General features: G+C 40.5%; 1 protein-coding gene and 1 non-coding gene across 3 annotated transcripts in view; both read left to right on the top strand.

Annotated features, from left to right (window-relative positions):
* The window catches only part of LOC127421302 (pumilio homolog 1-like), a 34127-nt gene extending 22747 nt beyond the window's left edge, over positions 1-11380 (top strand). For both annotated transcript variants that reach the window (XM_051664273.1, XM_051664272.1), the window contains exons 10-22: positions 2009-2151; positions 2282-2420; positions 2516-2644; positions 2799-3089; positions 3398-3634; positions 4157-4424; positions 6594-6723; positions 7064-7198; positions 7315-7452; positions 8985-9110; positions 9207-9328; positions 9594-9786; positions 9931-11380. In XM_051664273.1, coding sequence (XP_051520233.1) covers positions 2009-2151; positions 2282-2420; positions 2516-2644; positions 2799-3089; positions 3398-3634; positions 4157-4424; positions 6594-6723; positions 7064-7198; positions 7315-7452; positions 8985-9110; positions 9207-9328; positions 9594-9786; positions 9931-10062 — 2183 coding nt within the window. In that variant the 3' untranslated portion in view covers positions 10063-11380. The remainder of the gene's footprint in view (positions 1-2008; positions 2152-2281; positions 2421-2515; positions 2645-2798; positions 3090-3397; positions 3635-4156; positions 4425-6593; positions 6724-7063; positions 7199-7314; positions 7453-8984; positions 9111-9206; positions 9329-9593; positions 9787-9930) is intronic.
* LOC127421686 (small nucleolar RNA SNORA5) lies at positions 8704-8838 on the top strand. The gene has a single exon (XR_007894051.1). It is a non-coding gene; the product is annotated as a small nucleolar RNA SNORA5 (small nucleolar RNA).
* Positions 11381-17151: the final 5771 nt, after the last annotated feature.

The raw sequence follows: 17151 nt of genomic DNA, 5'->3' as shown, positions 1-17151 counted from the left end.
ATCATGGTATACAGAATTATCACGGTATTGAATTACATTACAAAAATGGGTTGAAAGATAAACAAACTTTATTGTTGTTCACAGTTTAATTACTCTTTCAATAGCAAATTAGCCTTTAACAGATAACGAAGAACTTTGAAAAGAACCTTGAACTTTTAAGAAACCACCATCAACACCATAGATACATAACCAAATATAACATTTAGTTGACGTCTTAATATTTAAATAGTCATTATGCCACGGGGCCACTGATCATTACATATTATTACGGACCTTGTTTTGTTGAGGCTAATGTTAAAGTAAGCCTAGACTAATTTTATCAAGCCAGCTCCTAGGCCTCAATTGTATGCATGGGTTTTTTTTTTCTGAATAGCAAGACAATTGCTAATATCATTACAGATTTAATAACACTGTATGGAAATGTACATTTGCGTGGCGTTCTATCTTCAAAATTAATATTGAAATCGTCGTTGTGCTACATTGCCATTATTAATTACAGGACTAAGTATTATCTGATTCCAACTGTATTTTATTTGTTACTGTTACGTTACTGTGTAGCTAACGGAGTTTTAGCGAACTACTCTGTCCACTTGAAAGCAAGTTACACATTACCTGCAAATAGCAATAACATTTCACTTTCATTGTCGTCTTAGTTGTCACTTAGCTAATTGTCACGTATAGTGTTCTCTCAGTTTAAAAAAACAGTTTTGAAAAATGAGCAGAACTGCACAACTTGCCTTTATCTTGCTGAATTTAACAGAATGATTGTCACGCAAATGCGCTGCATGTTGGAGGTGTTCCCGTGTTTTGCTGCCACTTTTCTGTTGCATGTTTTACACAAAGGGAAACCATCACTCCCTCTGCATTTTTATGGAACCCAAAATACTTGCACACTTATGACTTAACCCTGCTAGAAGGCGGATTAAGGGTCAGCTGCATTCCTCCTTCAGCCATGCTTCTAGTCCACACTGGTTTGTTTACATCAGAGTGCGCATGTGTCATTTGTGCCGCATACAGGCAGTGTTGTAAATATCGATTCGTTGATGGAATAAAAACTACTGTGCAATCAGAAAAATCTACACAATTTGGCTAAAAGGTTATCTAGAATTATCTACGGTATATTAAAGTGCCCACGATAACAATATCGTACATGTTAATTACCATGTTATACCATATAACCAAATACCGTCACATACCTTCTAAATGTATATACTTCATTCTCCAGTATGCAAATAAACTCACTGCATGTGATTTAAAAATCCAAGTGTCTAAGCTGTTGATTGATAGAGGCTTGTTTCTTTCAGGATTCCAATGGTCATGGAAAACCAAAAATCAGAGAATTTAAAATGAGAGTTTTCCAGGCCTGGAAGGGTCATGGAAATTAAATCTCAAAATTAGTGGAAATTTGAATATAAGTTGAAATATAAAATTTAAAAGTTATGCTTGCTCCAAAACATTTAATTGGCTAGATATCTCTCTTGTGTAGAGTAAAACTTGCTTTCAGGTCACAGTGGTTTTGAGGCAAATTGAGTGATTCAAATTGCTTTTTAAAAATCTTGACCATTATTCACAAATGACATGAAAAATTCATGGAAAAGGACCCTGGAAATTCACTGGTCAAAAAGTGTGGGAAATCTGTTCTTGGTACTTCAATGATGACAGTACAGGAATTTAGATTTCTGTTTAGGGAGAAGAATCAGCAAGCGTTGTAGTAGTCGGAGTAGTCGGAGTCTTATAGAGTAGATGAGGGGTGTTATTCATGACTGAGAGCTTGGGTAGTTTCCTCCATGGATTTGAGGTTTAGCTCTAGGATTGAGTCTGCTTGATTAAGCCACACAAACACACACATCGCTTTCATGCTACTGCCCCAGAGCACAGAGGAAATGGCTGCTGCCACTACTGTCTCAAAGCCTGCGGTAGAGTCTCTTGTACATCAAAGACTGCGAGCCTCCTCTGAAAACAGCCTGCTTTGGCCCTTCGTCTGAGAAATTATGTGTGTGTATTTCAGGTCCAGCAGTGATGCCCCCTCAGTACTATGGTGTGACTCCATGGGGTGTGTACCCTGCCAGCCTATTCCAGCAGCAGGCCGCCACCCCCTCCAACTCAGCCAACCAGCAGACAGCGGCACAGACTCAGCAGAACCAACAGCAGGTGAGAGTTGAGCCAACCATGGCCGCTGAAGCAATAATGCGTCGTAAATGCCATTCGTATTCCTCAATACAGTTCTTTGAATGTCAGCTTTAACACACATCAACCAACCTTGGAACTTGGTTTACCCCAGGTGATGCGTGCAGGTGGAAATCAACGACCTCTTACCCCTAGCCAAGGACAGCAGGGTCAGCAGACAGAGCAGCTTGTAGCTGCAGCAGCAGTGAACTCTGCCTTGGCCTTTGGCCAAGGCCTGGCAGCCGGCGTACCCGGTAAGAGACTGTTGGTGTGAAATGTGCTTTCTGACTAACAGCTTTGCTGTTACAACGAACAATGTCTGATGTTAGATGTGTTTGTGGTATTTCAGGTTATCCCATGTTAGCCCCAGCTGCATATTATGACCAGACGGGTACACTTGTGGTGAATACGGGTGCTCGTGGTGGCCCGGTCCGACTCATGGCCCCTGCATCGGTTATCATCAGCCCATCAGCAGCAGGTACTTGTTTGAACTTTGCACGCTTTTCTCACTTTAGTGTGTGCCCAGTACACAGACTGAAGTTCCAGAAGAACGTGTGATTCCGAGTCCATGGTTAAAATCATTAAAATTGTTCTCAAGCATTTGAATGTATAATTTCTTCCTTGTTTTGCAGTGGCTGCTGCTGCCGCCTCAGCAGGCGGGGCTAATGCCGGTCTCGGGGGCGGAGCAAGTGGGGCATTCCGTGCATTGAGTTCTCAGCAAGCTCCTGGGCAGCAGGGCAGTGGGGCTTTGGGAGGAAGCTCTTTTTATGGGAGCGGCTCCCCAAGCTCCTCCTCACAGAGCTCCTCGCTGTTTTCACAAGGCTCTGCCCAGCCGGGAAACACCTCACTCGGATTCAATGCCAACCCCTCTTCCTCCCTGGGTGCCACGCTTGGAGCAACCCTCGGAGGTTTTGGAACAGCAGGTGTGTGTGATCTTAACTTCAGTCATTAGCAAACTAAAATCCACACAGAATAACACTTTTAAACCCTTCCAGTAAAATCACCTTTTTCATATGTTAAATGTATTTTTTGTAAATGCTGTGCATAATGATCACTGTGAAACTATTAAGAGTGAACTACATCACACATACTACACCTCAGGACTGAAGCTCAAGTGATAATATTATTGGTAATGCTCAAATGTTTTAGATGGAATAAGATTTGCATTTAATGATGTGTTCAGTTTGGCTCACAGAGATTTGTTGAATTTTGCATAATGTTCTGTTTGCAGTTGCTAATTCCAGCTCTAGTGGGTCACGTCGAGATTCTCTGACAGGAAGCTCTGACCTGTACAAGCGTACACCCAGTAGCCTCACCCCTATTGGCCATGGGGGTTTCTACAATGGCCTCAGCTTTAGCTCCTCCCCTGGCCCAGTAGGCATGCCTCTTCCCAACCAAGGCCCATCCCACTCCCTAACCCCGCCCCCCTCACTCTCAACCCATGGATCTTCAAGCAGTCTCAATCTTGGTGAGTGCATGTTGCGTGAACAATTATCATAAAGAAGAGCATGTATGCACATCTGAAAGCACTTCAACTGGTGCTGGATCAAAGCATGAAGTGTGGCAAATTAAAGAAATATATCGGCACACTGCTACGAGTTTCCCATTTATTTTGCAATGTTGTGATCTTATGTTCCTGATGAAGATCCATGGGAATAAATGGGAAACTCATCTTAACAATGTGCAATTTATTTATACATTTATAAGAGCAGTGACCTTTGAGGCATTTCCAGACTCAACAAATATTTTAATGTATTTTTCAGAATATATTTTCATCATAAATAATTTAAGCGAATGAATGTTACATTTATATAGCACTTTTCTGACACTGCACTCAAAATGCTTCACATAGTGAACAGGGGACTCTTCTCAACCACCACCAGTATGCAGCATCCACCTGGATGACGGGACGGCAGCTGTAGTGCACCCGAACACTCACCACAAACCAGTTGTGAATCTAATTGATCCGTCTCTGTCCCATACCCCTCAGGTGGGCTGACCAATGGCAGTGGGCGTTTTATCTCTGCAGCACCGGGGGCCGAGGCAAAGTACCGCAGTGCCACCACTGGCTCGTCTCTCTTCAGTCCCAGCAGCCAGCTCTTCCCATCGTCACGGCTACGCTATGGAATGTCTGACGTGATGCCATCAGGTCGCAGCCGTCTGCTTGAGGACTTCAGAAACAACCGCTACCCTAACCTGCAGCTGAGAGAGATCACAGGACATGTCATGGAGTTCTCTCAGGACCAGCATGGCTCCAGGTAATGCAGATGTCTGCTATAGCTCACAGTTGTGGTGACTCAGGACATAGTGTTTGGAGTTTATGTTCTCCTAATTAATTTAATCTCCACTCAGAATTTTTTTTCCCAATTAAAAAAGTTTTACTCCAAAAGAAATTAATTGTAATTTTAAAAATATGTATAAAATCATAACCATGAAGACTCCAGTCATATCAGTAGTGTATGGAATGTATAGTAAGGTATGGGATTTCCCTTACCTAGACTGGGGCAGGACGTAACAGTAGCCTGATTAAGGCTGTTTTAATATACACGAAGAGTGTCCCCTCATGGGGGCTGCCATGTTAGAATCACATGACTAGCTGAATACTACTCGCTTAATCTTAGTATCCACCCTGATATTGGACACTTCACTCTTTTATTATTTAATTATGGCTGACTATGAATAGTGCATTTCTACAATAGCAACTTTGACTGAAAACTATTGATTTTGAATGATGCTGCATCCAAGCCGCTATATGCCACTGTAGCTCCCAGATGACACAAGTAAAAAAGAGTGCCCCTTTTAAGTGTAATTTTCCGTTAAGACCACTCTAAATTTTCCCTTAAACTTAAGGTTGTTGCAGATAATAATTTAAAAAATCATAATCCCTCATGATTTCCCTCAAGTATTTATTTTTTACTTAAAGCGATAGTTCACCCAAAAATGAAAATTCTCTCGTTTACTCACCCTCAGGATATCCCAGGTGTGTATGACTTACTTTCTTCACCAGAACACATTTGAATTAAAATGGAAAAATATTTCAGCTCAGTAGATCCTTAAAATGCAAGTGAATGGAGATTTCTCTTTTGAAGCTCCAAAAATCACAGACAGTCAGCAAAAACATCATCCATATGACTCCAGCTGTTAAATTAATGTCTTCTAAAGTGACATGATCACTTTTAGTGTGAAAAAGATAAATATTTAAGTACTTACTTTAACTTTTAAATCATGCTTCCGTTCTGCAGCAGTATGCACGTGTGACGTAATCGCATTGGCATTTGAAACACGCGAGAACTGAGGCAAGTGCGTCACAGCCGGAAGAGTAGCACTGTTTACAAGTGAGGAGGAACGCTGTTCAGTAGCTTGATTGGTTTTGGTTTAGATCTGTATTTATCTGTTATTTTACTCACAATGGTGCACTTGTGTGCTCATTCTGGATATCTCAACTGAGTGGAGAATGTGAGATTACGTCTGTATCATGGCAAAGCGAATACATAACACAAGAGACTGCTTAGACTCCCCTCTCGTGAAGCCTAACGGAAATGATTTATAGATAAAAAGTACTTAAGTATTGATCTTTTTGCACACCAAAAGTGCTTTGAGTGACTTTTTTAGAAGACATTAATTTAACTGCTGGAGTCGTATCGATGATGTTTAAGCTGACTGTCTGTGATTTCTGGAACTCCAAAAGAAATCTCCATTCACTTGCATTTTAAGGACCTACTGAGCCAAGGCATTTTTCTATTTTCCTTCAAATGTGTTCTGGTGAAGAAAGAAAGTCATGCACACCTGGGATATCATGATGATGAGTAAATGATGAAGAGAATTTTCATTTTTGGGTGAACGATCCCTTTAAGTACACCCATATAAACCATTAAGTGTTGCACAAAGCCCATTAACTGCAGTGTTTCTTAATTTTCCGTGCTAGCGAAAACCTTTTTAGACCATCTTAGCAATGAAAACTATTGCGGGAGTACAGATTTGACCGTCACGCAATATGAGAAATCGCTAACAAGCTGTAGTCAATCCCTTAACGGTTTCCCTTACCTTAGAGGAATGTCTAAGGCATTATATGAAACATACTCAAGTCATTCCCTCAGGTTAGGGGAGATGACGCTTTAAGTGTTATACTTGAGGGAAAAACTGAAGGTGTATTTTGCAACTGGGCACAGGAACTGAACATTTCTGCATAAGATGTTCCAGCTTTGGATAATGGTGAAAATTTAACACTAGAATGTATAAGGGGTCTGTATTACATTTCATTTTGAGATTTAGGAGGGTTATTTGAAGCATTTATATTTGTTACTCTTTATTTCTCAGCTGTTACCAAGAGCTACAAAATGCAGTAGAGTGATTACAGTTTGTGTACAACTGATGGTGCTCACACTTTCATGTCCAAAATATATATAAAATCTTTTGTTTGTGTACAGGTTTATCCAGCTAAAATTGGAGAGAGCAAGTCCTGCAGAACGGCAGTTGGTCTTCAATGAAATACTACAGGCAGCCTACCAGCTCATGGTTGATGTGTTTGGAAACTATGTTATCCAGAAATTCTTTGAGGTAACACAAAGTTCTTTTTTAATCCATATCCATGTTGAGGTTCTAATGAACCACAGGGGAAAACAGACAGAGAAGTATATTTTATGCATTTGAGAGACCCCCAAAAACATTAGGCACTGGCAAAAAAATCTACTATAAAATGTATTAATATATTTCTAGTTGTGTTTGTAAAAAAAAAAATGTTCAGATAAGACAGCTATTTTTAAAATGCTTGTTGTGCCCAGATGGTTTAGTTACATTGTCTACCAGCAGGGCAAATAGGGCCTTGCTAACCACCCAAACCCTGACTATTATCAGTTAAAATGAAATTTCTGCTAAATGACATTTATTTTCTGTTTAGTTTGGCAGTCTTGATCAGAAGTTGGCGCTGGCCGAGCGGATCCGTGGCCATGTTTTATCCCTGGCCCTGCAGATGTACGGCTGTAGAGTGATCCAGAAAGCTCTGGAGTTCATCCCCTCAGACCAACAAGTCATTGTAGGTTTACAAAAGACTGTATGCCCATGTACAATGATGTTATAATTTGTCATGTAGGAATCCAATTGAAATTACACAAGTGTAATAACTGCATCACATGTGTTTGTCTTGTGCAGAATGAGATGGTTCGGGAGCTCGATGGACATGTCTTGAAGTGTGTGAAGGATCAAAATGGCAACCATGTGGTGCAGAAGTGTATTGAGTGTGTTCAGCCTCATGCTCTGCAGTTCATCATCGATGCCTTCAAAGGACAGGTGGTTTACTATGGCAGCTTACCTATCCAACAGCATGAAGCCCTTTATGTTTTAACTGAAGGATTTTAAGAAAGGATTTATGTCTGTGTACCACTGGACCTTCTTTGTGATTTGCTTATGGAGGAGCGGACCTTTGCTTTGTTGGACAGCTGCTGTGCACTTATAGAAATCAAATTTTTGAGATCACAGGGTTCCTGCGGATCTTTAAAAAGTCTTAATGTCTTAAATTCGGTTTTCCTAAATTTAAGGTTATAAAAAGTCTAAAATTTCTTCAATGATACAACAAAAGTCTTCATTTTTATTTAAACAGGTCTTAAATTTGGGGGCGGAAAGACAGGAAACATGATATGATCTAATGTGATTATCAAACTTCAAAAGTATTTGATTTAATTAAATGCATGCGCTGCATTCTTCAGAGAGAAAACGCGCCACTGTATTTTCTCCAAGCACACAGGGGCTTGTGAGTGTTTCCAGCTGTTGCAGAGCAGTTCACAATGATTAGGCCAGATCGGAAATTTATGACAAACTGTTACTAAAGATCAACTGTTGATGATGATGATAGTGTTGATGAAATATGAAAATGTTTACTTTTAATTGTTTATATTGTAATACGTTGTAGATTATTGTAGGAGTGCACATTTTATTTCCCTTATTTGTTTGAGCAACTGGAAACATTTCAAAATAAGAGTCCCCAGTGTATTTCAAATTTAAAGTTAAAAGTTCCATGCTATGAATCAAATCTGCAATCTGGCCCTCCTCATCACAGGAAGAAAAGACTAAGAAATTAATATAGGATACCAGTTTTAAAAAACTATTGGCAAATTATAATTTTAACACATCAAATCAGCACAATCCAATATCAGACGACCTCTAATTTTTATCTATTTATAAAATGGTACATAAACCAATTTTAACATTGTATATATGTGGGAAAACATGAGTCTCGAGTATTTTAAACTTGCATATAGCTTACCCTGTTTTAATGATGAGTATTGTTAAGGCCATGTTGAATGTGTGCTCCTGCCTGTTTAAGTAAGAGTTTGTGATACATAAATTATTTTGAGATTATGTTGGTTTGTTTTGGGACGGGGATACGGTATTCATTTAGTTTGTTGAGGTCTTGAAAAAGGGCTTAAAGTCTTAAATTTGATTTTAAAAACTCTGCAGCAACCCTGGATCTGATTAGTTTGGATTCAGTTCAACTAATATAATTTTAATTCATTTCAGTTGCCTGTCAAGTGTTTGTAGAACTGCAGCTTTGTCAAATTCAGTGTTTCCTTTTCAGTGGATCGCACTGGCCAAAATGGCTGCAACAGTGAATATGTAGTTCATGGGCCCCACATTCTTACAAAGTGGATACTGGGGATAGAAGACCTGCGTACATGCATTTTGTGTCCTGACTATGTTGAGAGAAAACTGCATTATCATCAGTAGAATAAAGAAGGATGCTGCATGTGCATGGAGCTGCCTGTTTTGAAATGTATTTAAAACATTCATCTCTTGTGTAAGTAATAACTGTGTGTGTTGTGCAGGTGTTTGCTCTGTCCACACACCCATATGGTTGCCGGGTGATCCAGCGTATTCTGGAGCATTGCCTGCCTGAGCAGACTCTACCGATACTGGAGGAAATACATCAACACACTGAGCAGCTGGTCCAGGTAATTTATGAAGCATCTTTTTTATTTACTGACCCAGGAACAGTGTTATTCAGTCCTCTAATCTAAACACCTTTGTTTCCTGACCCATGTATGTAGGATCAGTATGGGAACTATGTAATTCAGCATGTGTTGGAGCACGGCCGCGCAGAGGACAAGAGCAAGATCGTCTCTGAAATCAGAGGAAATGTTTTGGGGCTCAGCCAACATAAGTTTGCCAGGTGTGCATTAGGGATCAGTGTCGCCAACTACATGATTCAGTACACATCACGATATAATTTGAACATGAGGGTGATCAACTATTCATTTAAATTGGAGGAAATATGAATGCACACACAAATAAAGAAAAAAAGAATCATGATTATATGATTGTATCAACACAGCCCTAGTGTGCTTAAAAATGCATGCTTATTAATCAGTCAATGCATGCATGTAACCTCAGGAGTACAGAAATTGTCTTAGTTGTCTTATGTGTTGTTTCCTCAGTAACGTGGTGGAAAAGTGTGTGACCCACTCTTTGCGTGCGGAGAGAGCGATGCTAATTGATGAGGTATGCAGTATGGCGGACGGGCCCCACAGTGCCTTATACACCATGATGAAGGACCAGTACGCGAACTACGTTGTGCAGAAAATGATCGATGTAGCTGAGCCTACACAACGCAAGATTGTAATGCACAAGGTGCAGCTCAGCTTCTATTTCTGTATATGCATTTTTTTTTCTTCTTTTTTTTTAAATTCCTTTCTTTATCCACTCTGACACTTGGGAAAGAATTGTGTACAATTACAGACTGTTGTGTGATAATTGTTTGTTATTGCTGTGTAGATCCGGCCCCATATTGCAACGCTGAGGAAGTATACGTACGGAAAGCACATCCTGGCTAAACTGGAGAAGTACTACATGAAGAACGGCGTTGACCTCGGCCCACTCTGTGCTCCCCCTAATGGCATCATGTAAATCTCTCCCATAACTCACTAGGACGTCTGTGTGTGTGTGTGTGTGTGTGTGTGTGTGTGTGTGTGTGTGTGTGTGTGTGTGTGTGTGTGTGTGTGTGTGTGTGTGTGCGTGTGTGTGCGTGCTCGCACGCATTTGTCCAAACCCAACATAGGGAGGTTGGTGTGAAATTGCTGAAACCTTCCCCTCAATGCTTATTCATCCCTCGATTTTTGTGACCTTTTATTTTTCTTTATCTCTCCTTTTTAGCAATTCTTTATCACTCTACTACCTAAGTAATGGTCCTTATTTGGTCCTGTATGTATGTAATGAGAGAATATTTGAATTATCCCACTTTCAATCATGTAGGCTTGCGCAAACACTTTATTGCTCAGCAACACCTTTCTAATGTGCATACTCTTTCATAACGTGCACATTCTTGCTAACACTTGATTGCTAACATACCCAGACATTTAGCATGGGAGACGTTTTTGTCTTGCTTCTATAAACTATTTAGTGCATACTTGGTGTAGACCTTTGCATATATATATAAATATATATATAAAACTTTGTAGTTTTCTGGTTTTTGATGTCCAATCTGTATCTATAATCTTCCCCAGTAGTGAATACATACTTCTGATTGTATAATTGTACATTTGTAAACCTTTGCTAATGTAAATGTGGACTTGCTTCTACAGCCCTTTTTTGGTATGAGAAAAAAAATGACAAAATGGAAAAAATAATCTTGTGCATTTCAGTGTAAATTCTCACCTCTTTGGTTGTGGTTTCTGAGTTATGAGTTGTTATATATTGTAAATTGTAATATCAGATTTTTTTGTTGGTTTTGAAGCCCTTTGGATTATTAATGCATAGATGTACAAAGAACAGAGAAAATGTGCACTCTGCTTTTAGCCATTCACCAGCCACCTCTTTTTCCCCTCCACTCATCCCTTTCTTTTTTTAAGATCTTTTATAGTCCCTCCCTTGCTCCAGGGCAGATAGCAGCAAGCGCATTTGTGTGTATGTGTGTGACGTGTTAGACTGCCCTGGTCAGAGGTGTGTACAGATTTGCCATTCTTTTGTCTACTTGTAAGTGATTGTAACATACTGGCCATTGGTTTTTGATTTGGAACACTCTCCGGTGTATATTTAAACAGCCTTGTGTATATTTCCTATGATACTCTTTATGCAGGCACACTTGTAACCATAATGTGTATAGGTAACAGATGCTGTGTGAGCTTTCTGCCTGGGCAACTATTTTTTGTAACTCCAGTTGTAGATTGTCTCTAAACAATGTGTGATCTTTATTTTGAAACAAAACAATGAAAAAAATTGAAAATTTCATCATTGTCTTTGACTCTTCCTTTTGATGTGCTTATTTTGTCTTCAGCCTGTTCTTTGTAAGACAGTGTTTTTTAAAAGCTATTCTGTTATAATCCTAAAAAAATCGTTTAAAACAAAAAAGTACTCTTGTGAATTGCTGAAGGTTACAGTTTTGTTTGAGGAATTTCATTCTCCTTAGGATTTCAGTTATAATGGCATCATGCATTATTAAGAGTACAAGCACCCATCCGGGGTGTGCTGAGTGACTCCAGCCAGGTCTCCTAAGCAATCAACCGGTTGCTAGGGAGGGTAGAGTCATATGGGGTAACCTCCTCGTGGTCGCGATTAAGTGGTTCTCGCTCAATGGAGCGCGTGGTAAGTTGTGTGTGGATCGCGGAGAATAGCATGAGCCTTCACATGCTGTGAATCTCCGCGGTGTCATGCACAGCAAGCCACGTGATAAGATGCGTGGATTGACGGTCTCAGAAGTGGAGGCAACTGAGACTGGTCCTCCACCACCCGGATTGAGGCAAGTAACCGCGCCACCACGAGGACCTAGGAAGTAGTGGGAAGTAGTGCTTTTATTTTTTTCACATCAATCTACACTCCTTAACCCACAATGACAAAGGGGGGGGGGGGGAATTATTTTTGATAACTTTGCAAATTTATTAAAAAGTAAAAACTGAAATATCACATTAATATAAGGATTCAGACCCTTTCCTGTGATGCTTTAAATTTAGCTCGGGTACATCCCATTTCTCTGGATCATCTTTGAGATGTTTCTACACTTTGATTGGAGTCCACCTGTGGCAAATTAAATTGATTGGACATGATTTGGAAAAGCACACACCCATCTATATAAAGTCTCGCAGCTTAAAATGCATCTCAGAGCAAAAACCAAGCCACGAGGCCAAAGGAATAGCCTACAGAGCTCAGAGCCAGGATTGTGTTGAGGCACAGATCTGGGGAAGGCTATAAATTTTTTTTGGCTGCACTGAAAGTTCCCAAGAGCACAGTGGCCTCCATAATTCCTAAATGGAAGAAGTTTGGAACAACCAGGACTCTTCCTAGAGCTGGCTGCCCAGCCAAACTGAGCAATCGGGGAAGAAGGGCCTTGGTAAGAGAGGTGACGGACAACCCTATGGACACTCTAGTTGAGCTCCAGAGATCATGTGTGGAGATTAGAGAAACTTGCAGAAGGACAGCCATCATTGCAACACTCCACCGATCTGGGCTTTTTGGCAGAGTGGCCAGACGGAAGCCTTTCTTCAGTGCAAGACACAAAGAAAGCACCTAAAGGACTCAGACTTTGAGAAAAAAGATTCTCTGGTTTGATGAAACAAAGATTGAACTGTTTGGCCTCAATTCCAAGTGTCATGTCTGGAGGAAACCAGGCACTAATCATCACCTGCTCAATACAATCCCAATGGTGAAGCATGGTGGTGGTAGCATAATGCTGTGGGGGTGTTTTTCAGCGGCGGGGACTGGTCAGGGTTGAAGGAAAGCTGAACGCAGCAAAACAGATATTATTAATGAAAACCTGGTCCAGAGTGCTCAGGACCTCAGACTGGGCCGGAGGTTCACCTGCCAACAGGACAATGACCCTAAGCACACAGCCAAGACAATGCAAGAGTGGCTTAGGGACAACTCTGTGAATGTCCTTGAGTGGCCCAGCCAGAGCCCGGAATTGAACGTCTCTGGAGAGACCTGAAAATGTTTGTCCACCGACGGTCCCATCCAACCTGACAGAGCTTGAGAGGATCTGCAGAGAAGAATGGCAGAAAATCCCCAAATCTCGGTGTGCAAAGCTTGTCACATCATACCCAAAAAGACTCGAGGCTGTAATCTCTGCCAAAGGTGCTTCAACTAAGTACTGAGTTTAAGGGTCTGAATACTTATGTCAGTGTAATTTTTCAGTTTTCCTTTTAATAAATCTAAGTTATCAAATCTGGTTTTTGCTTTGTCATTATGGGATATTAAGTGTAGATTGATGTGGGGAAAAAATATTTTAAAGCATTTTAGCAAAAGGTGCAACATAAAATAAAATGTGAAAAACAAAAAATGAAGGGGTCTGAACTTTCTGAATGCCCTATATGTGATGGCATGAGAGTGAGTATATGATAAGAGAATTTTCATTTTTGGGTGAACTATCCCTTTAAAATTTGCATTTTTGTAACCTGGAAAAAGTCCTCGAAATTTCCCCAAGTATCCAAAGGCAAACAGTTTCAAACCTTGATTTGCTACAAATGAAGTACAGTTGTGCTCAAAAGTTTGCATACCCTGGCAGAAATTGTGAAATTTTGGCATTGATTTTGAAAATATGACTGATCATGCAAAAAAAACTGTCTTTTATTTAAGGATAGTGATCATATGAAGCCATTTATTATCACATAGTCGTTTGACTCCTTTTTAAATCATAATGATAACAGAAATCACCCAAATGGCCCTGATCAAAAGTTTACATACCCTTGAATGTTTAGCCTTGTTACAGACACACAAGGTGACACACACAGGTTTAAATGGCAATTAAAGGTTAATTTCCCACACCTGTGGCTTTTTAAATTGCAATTAGTGTCTGTGTATAAATAGTCGATGAGTTTGTTAGTTCTCACGTGGATGCACTGAGCAGGCTAGATACTGAGCCATGGGGAGCAGAAAAGAACTGACAAAAGACCTGCGTAACAAGGTAATGGAACTTTATAAAGCTGGAAAAGGATATAAAAAGATATCCAAAGCCTTGAAAATGCCAGTCAGTACTGTTCAATCACTTATTAAGAAGTGGAAAATTTGGGGATCTCTTGATACCAAGCGAAGGTCAGGTAGACCAAGAAAGATTTCAGCCATAACTGCCAGAATAATTGTTCGGGATACAAAGAAAAACCCACAGGTAACCTCAAGAGAAATACAGGCTGGTCTGGAAAAAGATGGTGTGGTTGTTTCAAGGAGCACAATACGATGATACTTGAACAAAAATGAGCTGCATGGTCGAGTTGCCAGAAAGAAACCTTTACTGCACCAATGCCACAAATGACAACACCTTGACACGCCTCACAGCTTCTGGCACACTGTAATTTGGAGTGACGAGACCAAAATAGAGCTTTATGGTCACAACCGTAAGCGCTATGTTTGGAGAGGGGTCAACAAGGCCTATAGTGAAAAGAATACCATCCCCACTGTGAAGCATGGTGGTGGCTCACTGATGATTTGGGGGTGTGTGAGCTCTAAAGGCACGGGGAATCTTGTGAAAATTGATGGCAAGATGAATGCAGCATGTTATCAGAAAATACTGGCAGACAATTTGCATTCTTCTGCATGAAAGCTGCACATGGGACGCTCTTGGACTTTCCAGCATGACAGTGACCCTAAGCACAAGGCCAAGTTGACCCTCCAGTGGTTACAACAGAAAAAGGTGAAGGTTCTGGAGTGGCCATCAGTCTCCTGACCTTAATATAATTGAGTAATATCATTTGCCAAGACGAATGGGTAGCTATACCACCTGCAAGAATTTGGGGCCTCATAGACAACTATTACAAAAGACTGCACGCTGCCATTGATGTTAAAGAGGGCAATACACAGTATTAAGAACTAAGGGAATGCAGACTTTTGAACAGAGGTCATTTCATTTTTTTATTTGTTGCCATGTTTTGTTTTATGATTGTGCCATTCTGTTATAACCTACAGCTGAATATGAATCCCATAAGAAATAAAAGAAATGTGTTTTGCCTGCTCACTCATGTTTTATTTAAAAATGGTACATATATTACCAATTCTCCAAGGGTATGTAAACTTTTGAGCACAACTGTTTATCGGTATGAATAAGAGCATCAGACATTCCTAAACATAGAAAAATAAGCACAAAGTAAAAATTTGGAAATACATATATATAGAGAGAGAGCCTATGTCATTATGGTGATGATAACCTGTTTATAATGTGATAAAGATCAAAATCAAATCACTTTATTGTCACACAGCCATATACACAAGTGCAATGGTGTGTGAAATTCTTGGGTGCAGTTCCGATCAACATAGCAGTCGTGACAGTGATGAGACATATACCAATTTACAATAACATCAAATTAACACAGCACAATTTAAAGTCTAATATACACATAATTACACACAACAATATACAAATAATAACATACACTGTACAGTATACAATACACACAATATAGATACACATTATTCAATAAAAATGAAAAATAAAAATATATTAAAAAAAGTATATATATATAATGTACAGTATTGTACTGTATTGACATTCAGGCTGTCGGTTGATAGTCAGTTGTTAAGAGAGAATATAATAGTAATATAATTTATGACAGTCCGGTGTGAGATATAAGAGTAAGAGTAATAAAGTGCAGTGCTGATGTATTTTGATCGTGGGAGATCAAGAGTTCAGAAGTCTGATTGTTTGGGGGAAGAAGCTATCATGGAGTCAGCTGGTGCGGGTCCTGATGCTGCGATACCGCCTACCTGATGGTAGCAGTGAGAACAGCCCATGGCTCGGGTGGCTGGAGTCTCTGATGATCCTCTGAGCTTTTTTTCACACACCGCCTGGTATATATGTCCTGGAGGGAGGGAAGCTCACCTCCGATGATGTGTCTGGCAGTTCGCACCACCCTTTGCAGTGCTTTGCGGTTGTGGGCTGTGCTATTGCCGTACCAGGCGGAGATGCAGCCAGTCAGGATGCTCTCTACAGTGCAGGTGTAGAACTGTGTGAGGATGTGGCGGTTCATTCCAAACTTCCTCAGCCATCTCAGGAAGAAGAGGCGCTGATAAGCCTTCTTTACAACGGCTTCAGTGTGGATGGACCATGTGAGTTCCTCAGTGATGTGGACACCCAGGAACTTGAAGCTGTTGACTCTCTCCACTGGTGCTCCATTGATGGTGATGGGACTGTGTTCTCTGTCTTTTCTTCTGAAGTCCATCACAAGCTCCTTTGTCTTACTGACGTAGAGGGAGAGGTTGTGCTCCTGACACCAGCGTGTCAGAGTGTGCACCTCCTCTCTGTAGGCTGTTTCATCATTGTCAGTGATCAGACCTACCACCGTTGTATCATTAGCAAACTTAATGATGGCATTGGAGCTGTGTGTTGCCACACAGTCATGTGTGTACAGGGAATACAGTAGTGGGCTGAGAACACAGCCCTGTGGGGCTCCAGTGTTGAGGGTTAGTGATGAGGAGATGTTGCTGCCCATTCTAACCACCTGGCGTCTGCTTGACAGGAAGTCCAGGATCCAGCTGCACAGCGAGCTGTTTAAGCCCAGAGCCCGGAGTTTCTCATCTTGCTTGGAGGGCACTATGGTGTTGAATGCTGAGCTGTAGTCTACAAACAGCATTCTCACATAAGTGTTCTTTTTTTCCAGAACTTAATTAAATGATGTATACAGTATATACATTTGTGCTTGGAACAAACATTAAGAAAACATGCTTAATATTTCATTAATACTTAATATTTAATCACATTATATGTTTATATGATAATATCATATTGAAACACCATTTAAACCTTTGGTAACAGAGAAAGTGTTGTCTTTATTAATTAAAACAGTAGCATAAAATGATCTCGGACATACTGGGGATAAAAAACATGTCTACTACAGGACAAAATGATTTGCTGGGTGTCAGGAGGCTGTGATGGACATGTTCGTGGTAGAGGAGAATCAGGAGGACAAGGGAGAGGCAGGGAAAACGCTGATGCTTAACTGGGCTGCAGGGGGCATCCTCAACCGCACGAGGAGAATCCACCCAGTGCCCGTCCTCTTTACACACGCCATAGCAGCACGG

Source organism: Myxocyprinus asiaticus, chromosome 30, assembly GCF_019703515.2.
Source record: "Myxocyprinus asiaticus isolate MX2 ecotype Aquarium Trade chromosome 30, UBuf_Myxa_2, whole genome shotgun sequence".
NCBI lineage: Eukaryota > Metazoa > Chordata > Actinopteri > Cypriniformes > Catostomidae > Myxocyprinus > Myxocyprinus asiaticus.
This window is presented reverse-complemented; position numbering and strand designations above follow the sequence as displayed.